Consider the following 11,314-nt stretch of genomic DNA (forward strand, 5'->3'; position numbering starts at 1 on the left):
GGCCAGCTCTTTTAAGACCCTCGGTTGAGGTCCATCTCAATCCAGAGTCTTGCCAGGCCACACCTCTACCCATTTCACCAGTTACTGCAATTTCACCAGGTCCCTTCCAGTTTCTGAGTTACAACTGATACTCAAATGATTTTGTCATCCTCTAAAGTGAAAACAGACGCAAACAATTTGTTCATTTCATACACCATTTCTTGGCTATCTACAATTACTTCCCAATTCTCTCACTCTTTCTCCCTAGAGGACCAACACTCACTTTACTTTGGAGTAATTGAAATGAACGCACGGATGTCCGTCAGACATGCATGTGCAATTTGACCCTTTGATGTCATTTATTGGTGTCAGACGCCCATGAGTTAGAATGCATCTGCACATGCCCAGTCGAAGCCATTACATTCTGTGTATAATAATGTCACTGTCTGCACATGCACTGATGGCTCTACAGAGACATACCCAAGGCAACTTGAGACTGCGGGGTCAGAGGTGTGGCTAAAGACTGGCAACATGGTCAAAGGCTGGGTAGGTTGAACTGAGCACTGCAGATGGGCATGGTGGGTGAGAGAGGCCGACTCTGTGTTGATTTTGGAGTTGGGGCAATAGGGGTAAGTGCTGACTATAACAAAGTTCTTCTCTTTTCCACACCTTGTCAGGGTGAGAAGGGTAGAAAACAAAGCACCTCATTCCCTGTCACTCTGCAAACCAGAGATTACTCTCAGCTTTTGAGATAACATGGCGTAGTGCTGGATGAACACAGCAGGCCAAGCAGCATCGGAGGAGCAGGAAGACTGATGTTTCAGGCCTAGACCCTTCTTCAGAAATTCAGCTTCCTCAATGGTACATTCTTCTCTCCAGCTACACTGAGCGACTCTTATATTTACGGTCAACAGAACTGATAACACAGCTGAGAGGGATGGTGTGGACAGGGAATGCATTTTATAAAATGTAATCCATAACTTTCCCATTAATTTGAACTGGGAATCACAAGTTGTGCATTTTTGTGAATGGAGTTTTAAATCTAGGATCACCCATTATACACACAATTTTCCTCCTGGTTAGTATCTGTGTCATCAAACATTTGGCTCTGTCACTGTGTTTCTATATTACGCTCTGACATTTGCTCTAGTGATAAGCTGGGAAGTTATTGCAGGTACAAAAGGGCAATGTTAGAAAGTGCACAATCAATTTGCTATTATGCAGAATGCAACCATGGAGCACTGCAGTTTATAAGCCAGAATTTCAGTTTACATCACATCCAGATATGATTCCACAATTTTGAAATAGAATCACTCAAACATCAGAAAAAGTATCTGCACTGTAATTTTCTATTCCTCCCGTATCAACTAGATTTTGATATCTGCAATCTTGTCAAAGGATCTTCAGCCATTTTTTCATTGTGCAAGCTAGTGCAGCTCTGGTTTATGTTTTTGTCTCACCTACTGTGCTTTGTTATTTTCGTACTGTTTATCGTTCATTTGTACCCGTTTCTTTCTTTCCATCCACTTCCACTTTGCTTTGTTCAGGTGGTCTCTGACATGCAAGCACAATGTTAAAATTTGAGTACAAGGTTGTCCTGTGGGATTAAGGCTATCCTGATCATTGCTCATCACACGTGCTGCTGTATATGCCCAAGGCCACCAAATTGCCCTGAATGAGTAAAACACCCCTAATTAATATGAACAATGGGCAATGTCAACAGTTTTATACTGCTCCTGCTAACTAGTATTTTGCACTAAGAAGATACTGACTTCATGCCAAAAAGATATTCTTCCATCAGGTAAATGATTAATATGGGATAGAAATTTTAGTGTCAGTGCTTCATACGTTGGGACATACAATGACTGGAGCATGTCCCTTCGTCTGTTCACAACAGAGAGAGTATTGAACACACAACCAGTCCTCGCTTGCAAAGCTCAGAACCTATATAAATGTTGTGGGTCTATGACTGCATTTACTGAACAATCCTGGGTCAGCTAAGAATTACGCTAACAACCAATCAATAAGCTTCAAAGAGGCTTAATTACACTTACTAAAGGCTGCACTTAATCGATCACAGGGTAAAAGGGACGGGTTCCTGTGTAAAGGACAAGTCCAGGCATTATGATTTTCTTAAATAAAACAGTGGGGGAACTGAGGTTTTTTCTCCATGGTAATGCCTCAACCAATCAGCACTCTTTACGTGCACATTGTTCCCTTTCAAAGTTGGTATTCTTGTGACTGTCCTGATGCACGCACAACCAAAAAGCACAAAACAGCATGAATCATTTGTCAACAACACACAAAATTCCAAATTTCTTTAGTTTGTCATTATTCTCCTAGACTATTCTAGTTTAGCTCACTAAACTGTTGAGTTTAATCTATTATTTTAAAATTAATGATTCATAACTCAATCCTCCACCTTCCTTTCCCCCCCAAAATCTGGCCTTCTCAGCCAGTCTTCTAGCAAGTATAGAACTTTACACTGAACCTCAACACTTTGAGTAAAATGAAGTAACAGTTCACAGCAGATCTCAATGCTTCAATGAGCACCAGGAGGCAATCCTGTAACCCCATCTGTGATTTCTGTATCTCAGCAAAATTCTGCTCTAGAATGGATTGCACATAGATAGCATCTTTCGTGACCAGCTGTTAAAAGTGCATTGCAGCCAATCAAGGGCTTCAAGGTTGTACATGAGAAGTGACATATGCAATAAACTCCAAATAACATTGCCTGGTCATTATCAAAATCTGTTTTTAAACTGTGTAATTGAATGGGAATTTAATAAGTTACTATTGTCATAATTTAATTTGTTGAGGATATAGCCAGGATTGTTACAGCCTACCCACCATTGTACCCGAACAACATTGACAATAAAAACTGTTTCAGATGTAATAAAAGAATAGAATAATTATACCACGATATATTGTAGCACCTTCAGCGAATCACAACTCAGACAAGGCTTTCAGCTTTTAATAAGTCATCATCATCACTTCTCTTCATAACAACCATCTGCTCTCCCCGTTCATTTATACATTTTTTCTTAAAACAGTAAAAATATATCTGTAGGTATATTCACTTTCTCAACTGGTATCCAAGTAAATTCTAAAAAAAGCAGGTTCTGGTTTATTAAAACATAACCACAAAATAGATTTCAATCAAGTGTTTATTAATATGAAGTAGAATATAACAAGAAATGTGTGATGAAGAAAACTTGTCAGAACTACAGAAAATGCAATTCCATTTAAAGCATAGCTTTATAAAATCATAACCCATTACCAGCCCAAAAATCAACACTAAAACAACAAGTTTAAGTAAGTTACAACTGAGGAGATGCCTTAAAGTGTTTATTTTTAATTCTCTGTTATCCCCGGTGGAGATGGGGTCATTAGTGCCATTTTGAGAAGTGTCACATGATCCACGGCAAGCAGTACAATTGTAAGGTCTAATCCCCATCAAACATTCACAGACAGCAAATTTAATAGAGGTGAGGGACGCCATGAATCCTAGCCCATCTTTCCAGACCTCTAGGGCAGGACTTTTGGGTGTGGGGGGTTGCAAAAAGGATGTGACTAAAGCCAGTTAGAAAGCACCACAAAATTAGGAGATCATCTGCGATGGTCTGAACAGCACCTGCTGCAAAACCACTCGACTTGCAACAGTTACAGAACTTCACAGATCATCTCTCCATCTGTCATGACCTTTACACTCTGATAGATAGGAGACAAACCTACGGCTTTTTGACTGGGAAACCACTGTAGAAGCATTCAACATTTTGACTAGCTAGCTACTCTCCTGTAGTCATCATTCAGACTAGAAGTGTGAAGGCTTAATGTGTACTGCACATTTATTAATTCATAAACAGTTTAAACAAGATGTAAATTTAAGATATATTTCACTTCAATGCAACATACGCACAGAACAGCACAGTAAGGGGGCTGGGTACATTACATCTTTTTAAAACAACACATGATTGAAAAGATTTAACTTTCTATAATCACGGATTGTGAAGCACAACATCTAGGATTGTTCTGATTTTGTCACATTATGCAGTCAACTTTATTTAATCTAAAATTCAAACTCCTATCAGATCAGAACATTGCACTTTGCACCTAATAAACCAGGAAGTTCAAAATTCTACGGCTCCCAAATTAATGCTTTGCTGTCTGCTGGTTTTCAAGATAAAAATGACAACATTTCAATTGTGCAAGTGAGATCAAACACCATTTATGCTATTTAATACTGCATGCCTTTAACCAATCTCTTAAGAGTGAAGCCACCCAGCCCTGTTCTATGACAAAGTAGCCGTAACCATCAGCACTAACTTAAACCAGCAACATACTTCATCTTTCATGCACAGATATTCTTTACTTCATCTATTTTTCTTTGCTGTGGCTGAAGCTGTTGTGGAGCAGTGGCAGTGCCCTTAGCTCTGAGCCAGGAGGCTGTGGATGAAGTACCACCTGCTGCTATAACATTTATGAACAGAACAGAAAATATCTTTTGCTGCAGGGCATGGTCAGTGGGCCATCTACCTCCCCACTAAAAGTAGTCAGCACATACTGGAGGATTGAAAACCGGATCAACAGCGCACCAGTACTAATTACGCATTTGCAAAGTTAAGACCCCTTTAATGAGCCAGAAGGCAAAATGGAGGGATGCCTGACGGTGCAATTAATTCACACAAGATGTGTTTGATATTAATTTAAATCATTGCAGAGCCATTTGTTGATCAGACACTGTACAACTGCCAAATTGTCATTGTTCTAATTGCTCTTGGAAACTTGTCCCAAAACAGGTTTAACCACTTAAAAAGAAAAAAAATTAGACACTGGCTAGTCTCACACACACAAGTACTAAGTTAAATCTGGCTTAGAGAGTTTGTTTTGTCTTCCGTTTCCCCTTCATTTTCACCTATGAATTACATTTCATACTTGCATTTTAATCAACATGATTACAGAGACTAAACTTGAACAGAATGAGTGGAACAAAAAAATGGTTTGGAAAGAGAATGCTGTGTTAATCAATGCTTTCAAAGGTGCACTCCTGCCTTCAGCACTCTGTAAACCATTGAAAAGGTCACTCCCATCCCAACTATCCAGCTCAAGCCACGTGATGGCTGGGGAAGAGGAACCAGATAAGCAATGCTGTGGAAGACTCTGGAAGCAGCGAAGATTCTGAAGTGCATTACAGCTGTAGTCAGGTCAGGGCCAGAGAGGGCATACAACAGACCAATGCCAACAAATGGAACAATGTTCTCTAGGTCGTTCTGATGACATCTACAGAGAGCAAAAACAGGCAGCAAACACTGAAAGCTGATTCAAACAAATGTAAGTTAGCAATCCCATCCTTACAGTGAAGGAATATGGAATGAATTACTAAAGTGTAATTTAATATAGGAACAGATAATGAATGTGCTCAGAATTAATAAAAGCCTCCCATATATAATTAATCAACCAGAATTCAGTCATATATGAAACACACAAAAATGTCTGAGCAGAATGCAGAAAATGTCAACCCTTCAATTTTTTTTAAAAACTTAATATGAGCTGCAGATTTCATTTAAGTTTACCAAGCATTTTTAGATTAATCATGTATTAAATAGCATGCTAAACAGTTATTAAATTGTGTAAAATTGATATCCACAAATGTAGATCAATTGTCAGTGAAAGCAGTGTTACGGACACAAGTTTTTAAACCAATGCCAGAACAATCCCCACCTCCTCACACGTTCCACATCCGGATCAGTCCTCAAATACATTTTCTTGGATTCTTCATCCTTGGCGCCATGTGCATTGGCATCTTCAGGATTGACAAAGACCTGTTCAGAAAATTGGTTGTAAATTCTTACTGGTTAATGGACCACACCCCATCATGTATCCATAACTACATATGTAGGCCGGTTTCAGACTACAAACTATTTCTTCTGACATGCATATCTATATTCTGGGATCTCTTGAACCTATCACTGTTTCAGTTTATAGATCCAGTACTTAGGTTCTGAATAGACAACTTACTATCAAAAATCACAGCCTCAACAGTTAGATTCTGTGCACATATAGCTCTGACTTATTGCACACAAATCACACTAGCACCTCAACAGCTCAAGTACCATTCACTAAGTAGATCACAATTCAAAACAAGCTTATTGGTGAACTTAAGCCTAGCCCAGAGAAGTGGAGCTGGGTATTTAAGGACAGTTACAATAGAGGTACGGACTATCCTTAGCACCTGCAACATGTCTCTAGCCGATGTTGGGGTGTCCATATATAGCATTTCCCCATAAGGATTGGATAACAATTGCTATAAAAAGTGACACACCAAGTTAAAAGCTGCTCTACTTTGTAAATCCAGTAGAGCTGAAGGGATTTTCTTAAAGACACCTTACCCCTAAAGGTAAAAACAAGAAGGAAGATTACTACCTGAATAGCTGTAAATTGAGGGAGGGAAGTGTGAAGTGGGACCTGGATCTCCTTGTGCACCAGTTGCTGAAGGTAAGCATGTAGGTGCAGCAGGCAGTAAAGAAGGCAAATGGTAAGCTGGCCATCATTGGGAGAGGTATTGAGTACAGGAGCAGGGAAGTGTTGTTGCAGTTATACAGGGCCTTGGTGAGACCACATCTGGAATACTGTGTGCAGTTTGGTCTCCTGTTCTAAGAGAAGATGCTCTTGCTCTTGAGGGAGTGCTGTGAAGATTTACCAGTCTGATTCCGGGGATGGCGGGTCTAACGTATGAAGAGAGTGACTAGGTTAGGCTTGTTTTCACAAGAGTTCAGACACGTGAAGGGGAGGAATCTCAGAGACTTAAAATTCTAACAGGACTGGACAGGGTAGATGCAGGGAGGATGATCCCAATGGTGGGTATGTCCAGAACAGAGATCTCAGTATGAGGATCTGGGATAGACCATTTAGGGTGGAGATGAGGAGACATCTCTTCATCTAAAGAGTGGTGAGCCTGTGGAATTCATTACTACAGGAAGTAGCTGATGTCAAATATTGAGTGTATTCAAGAGGTGATTAGATACAGTGCTTAGGGTGAATGGGAACAAAAGTAATGGGGAGAAAGCAGAATTACGCTATTGAGTTGGACAACCCACCATGGTTGTGAAAAATGGCAGAGCAGGCTTGAAGGGCCAAATAGCCTCCTCCAATCTATGATATTGTTCTTAATAAAATGTTCTAACCTACTGTGAGCCACAATTCACAAATCCACTGGAAGGGAAAATATTAACTTGTCCATTAAATTAGTAGTTACTATAGAAGGTTTAGCTCAAACACTAAATAGAAAGCAAAATGCTGTTAAAAAAAGTTAATGCTGTAAGAAACTAGTCATGCACCTTTTTAAAAAAAATGCACTTTAATGACACAGAACAACCAAATAAATCATGGTTTTGTATACACCTACTTTGAAGAGATACTGAATAAATTCTGACTCTTTATTTTCCCCCCACAAGATCATGTTGTCACTGGTTATGTTGGCCATCCCCTATTGCCTTCCAGAAGGCGAAAACAAGCCTAACCTAGTCACTCTCTCTTCATACGTCAGACCCACCGTCCCTGGAATCAGACTGGTAAATCTTCACTGCACTCCCTCACGAGCAAGAGCACCCTCTCCTACAACAGGAGACCAAAACTGCACATAAACCTTCCACAAACCACTTTCTAAAGTTGCCATAGTCCATCATATTGAGGTATAGTACTGTTAGAAGGGTGTTCCAGAATGTTCATCTAATAATACTGAAGGAATATCCTATCAGGGTCTAAGTCAGGATGTTGGATATCTACCTACAGCCCTTATCATTCTTGGTGACACCATTCACAGGTTTGGAAAGTGTTATTGCATTTTTTTTTGGAGAGTTGCTGCAGTGCATCTTGTAGGTGGTTAACAGTTCTGCCACAGTACGTCAGTGGTGAAGGGAGTGAATATGGAGTGGAGTGTCATTCAAGTTGGCTGCTTTGTCCAGGATGGTGTTAGGTTTCTTGAGCGTTATTGGAGCTGCATCCATCCAGGCAGGCAGTATTCCATCACACTCCTGACTTGTGCCTTGTAGGTGGTGGTCGAGTTTCAGGGATACAGATGAGGGGTTACTCGCCACAGAATTCCCAGCCTCTGACCTGATCTTATAGACACATATTTAAACAGCTGGTTCTATCTCTGGTCATTGATAACCCCACAATGTTGACGGCAGAAAATTCAGTGATTACTGTCAAAGGAAGATATAGTTAGATTGTTCCTTGTCAAATATGGTCACTATTAGCTGCTTGTATGGCACAAATCAGCAATGAAAAATGTAAATGATACAAATATCAATGATACTAAACATATTATTACACATAACACCACTTCTTATTTCAGAAGAATAATGACTTTGATCACAAAGATGGCTAGTGTGCGACGTGACGGAGGATGGGGGGAGGTGAGGTGAAAGGGATGTGAGGATAGACAGAGTTTAGAGTTAAGTTGAAGTAAGGGGTTGAAAAAAAATTACTTTCGTTGGAAACACTGATGTAACAAACAGGGCTTAGAGAGTACTTATTTGGGAGTGACTATGAGTCACGTGAGCAAAGGCTAGCTCATCAAGTCTACCCTGTCATTCAACTCCACCTTCATGCATTTTCACTATTTTTATCAATTCCCTTCTAGGTGAGTCAATCTCAGCCTTGAATTAACCTAATGATTCAGCCTCTATAGATAAGACTACAAGATGTAGGAGCAGAAGACCTGTTCAGGAATGTACAGCCACTGGTAGTTAAGGTCATGAGGTTTACTGAATATGACATCAAGGAAGAGATTAATTTAATTTGATTTATTTATTGTCATGTGTATCCTGTCACAAAAATACAATGAAAAAAATGTTGTATCGAGCGGGTGTGGTAAAATGGATGAGTAAAAGCTTCTCGAGATTGAATTAATGGAGTACTTCAGTGGTCACAGGATTGTGACAATTTCGATGAAATGGTCGTTATCAGAGAAAAAAGGAAGCTTATAAGTTGAATTACACCAGGGATTTTTGAAAGGCTAGAAAAGAAATAACAACTGCTTTTTGGGTGCACAGAGGGCCGGCCAGCCCTCTACTTCTGTAGATTGTGGAGTCTGCACAGGGAAGGCATTGGGGTGATAAGCAGAAATACTTTAGCATCTGGGAGTGGGGCAGTGCCAGTACGTGGAAACGGCTGAGCACGTTCCCAGAATCAGGGCAGGAGCCAGTTAGAGGGATAGCAAAGCAGCAAATTGAATGAGACACCCAGGTGTTCAGAGATTAGGGTTGGGGGCAAACCGATTCAGAAAACAGCGTTAGCTCAAGCAGCGGATACAAAGCAGAGTTGAGAATGAGATCATCCAGGTGGTTGGAACAGGAGAAGCTAACCCACATAGAAAAGCAGTGAGACTGAATCAGACACAGAAACACAGCCCTTAGTCCTGCCAAAGTACAACAGGAGTCCGTTCAGTTATCAGAGCCTCTCGGTGCCTCAAATGTATGAAGATACTGTACTGCATAAGTAAGTTTTGCACCTCAGGGAAAGATAAGCTCCAACGTTTGTTTTTCATGTGCAAAGACTGTACAGAACTGCTTCTCAGTAACTGTACGTATACATAAAAGATTACCTAATGAAATAAGTACGTTCGAGGCATTTAATCTGCTATTAGATAGGCATATGGGTGATAGTATAAGGTAGGGGCGTTAGACCTTAGAATTAGGGTAAAAGTTCGGCACAACATCGTGAACCGAAGGGCCTGTACTGTTCGACGTTCTATGCGTGATAATACGTGCACACATCTTTTAAACCGCAGACTGAATCACTGCTAGCGTCTGAGAAGTACTTCATTTTCCCTCAAACTATTGCAAAAGCACAAAAGGAGTTCCTGCCGATTTGGGGAAGTGCAAAAGAAACAACGGAGCGAAATGCCATTTTAGCTGATTTACTTTAAGTCTGGCTGTTAGATCTTACCTTCCGTGTGACCCTAAAGTATGCCGTCAGGGGTCCCATCAACAGCATCTTCAGCAACACGATGGTGCTGTAGGTAGAGTATGCGAGGAAAACCTCGCTGCTGAACACCTCGGCCATTTCCAAGCCCCTGGAGTGGGGGAATTAAAGTGTACAATTACACAGAGTTAGGATCTTTAAGTGAAAACCAGACACCGGGGTACGCCTTACACTCTTGACTCAATTAATTTGCACCATTCAGATTACACGTTGAGATTAATCCACCTCTCAGCAATCCGGATGTTGCAGGATCCGAACTCTCTACAACTTTACCCGTGGTGTAAGAGGAAAAGGTCCAAACTGCTAGGTCGATGGGATACTGGAGGACTAGAATCTCCGGTGACACGCCTCCCAGCAAACGCAGGAAGAGAATTTCTCTCAGCTGCGAATTGTAAGGAGTGTTGTGACTTTACACTCAGTTCTAGGTTCTTGAAACACGAGAAGGTCTGTGTCTGTTCCTAACAAGAAACACACAGCCAGGGAATCTAAACTGACCCTAGAAAAGGGGAACAAACGTGACTTCTAAAATTGATGAATTTTGGGTCCTTCAATTTCCCCTTTACCAGTTGGAAAGGACCCCAGATTTAAAGGGGAGGGGTTGCTGTTTTGTTTCAGTTTCATTTTAATCCAACCAGAAGAGAGTTAATTGCCAACAAAATGACAGGACACTACTTATATATTGTAACAAAATCAAAAAGAAATGGCTATAACATTGGAGATAATGGGAACTGCAGATGCTGGAGAATTCCAAGATAATAAAATGTGAGGCTGGATGAACACAGCAGGCCAAGCAGCATCTCAGGAGCTCCTGAGATGCTGCTTGGCCTGAGATAATGGGAACTGCAGATGCTGGAGATTCCAAGATAATAAAATGTGGGGCTGGATGAACACAGCAGGCCAAGCAGCATCTCAGGAGCACAAAAGCTGACGTTTCGGGCCTAGACCCTTCATCAGAGAGGGGGATGGGGGGAGGGAACTGGAATAAATAGGGAGAGAGGGGGAGGCGGACCGAAGATGGAGAGTAAAGAAGATAGGTGGAGAGGGTGTAGGTGGGGAGGTAGGGAGGGGATAGGTCAGTCCAGGGAAGACGGACAGGTCAAGGAGGTGGGATGAGGTTAGTAGGTAGCTGGGGGTGCGGCTTGGGGTGGGAGGAAGGGATGGGTGAGAGGAAGAACCGGTTAGGGAGGCTGAGACAGGTTGGACTGGTTTTGGGATGCAGTGGGTGGGGGGGAAGAGCTGGGCTGGTTGTGTGGTGCAGTGGGGGGAGGGGATGAACTGGGCTGGTTTAGGGATGCAGTGGGGGAAGGGGAGATTTTGAAACTGGTGAAGTCCACATTGATACCATATG

General features: G+C 41.3%; 1 protein-coding gene across 2 annotated transcripts; it reads right to left on the bottom strand.

The window, feature by feature from the left end:
• Positions 1-3,128: 3,128 nt before the first annotated feature.
• On the bottom strand, positions 3,129-10,434 carry LOC132210963 (microsomal glutathione S-transferase 1-like). Of its 2 annotated transcripts, none has more exons than XM_059654677.1 (4): positions 10,192-10,434; positions 9,931-10,057; positions 5,701-5,801; positions 3,129-5,259 (listed from the first exon to the last, which is right to left on the bottom strand). In XM_059654677.1, the coding sequence occupies exons 2-4, from the start codon at positions 10,045-10,047 to the stop codon at positions 5,013-5,015; spliced, it is 465 nt and encodes a 154-aa protein (XP_059510660.1). In that variant the 5' UTR covers positions 10,048-10,057; positions 10,192-10,434; the 3' UTR covers positions 3,129-5,012. The 2 variants fall into 2 exon arrangements, with proteins under 2 accessions (XP_059510660.1, XP_059510661.1); XM_059654678.1 differs by having other exon boundaries at positions 10,162-10,278.
• Positions 10,435-11,314: the final 880 nt, after the last annotated feature.

This window comes from Stegostoma tigrinum, chromosome 25 (genome assembly GCF_030684315.1).
Source record: "Stegostoma tigrinum isolate sSteTig4 chromosome 25, sSteTig4.hap1, whole genome shotgun sequence".
NCBI lineage: Eukaryota > Metazoa > Chordata > Chondrichthyes > Orectolobiformes > Stegostomatidae > Stegostoma > Stegostoma tigrinum.

What these genes read in the sequence shown, in the direction of transcription:
- LOC132210963 (XM_059654677.1), bottom strand. Translation starts at nt 10,047, where the DNA reads ATGGCCGAGGTGTTCAGCAGCGAGGTTTTCCTCGCATACTCTACCTAC. An exon ending in ACTTTAGGGTCACACGGAAG is followed by an intron (nt 5,802 to 9,930) that starts GTAAGATCTAAC and finishes TTTTCTGAACAG; the next exon opens with GTCTTTGTCAATCCTGAAGA. An exon ending in GATGTGGAACGTGTGAGGAG is followed by an intron (nt 5,260 to 5,700) that starts GTGGGGATTGTT and finishes TGCTCTCTGTAG; the next exon opens with ATGTCATCAGAACGACCTAG.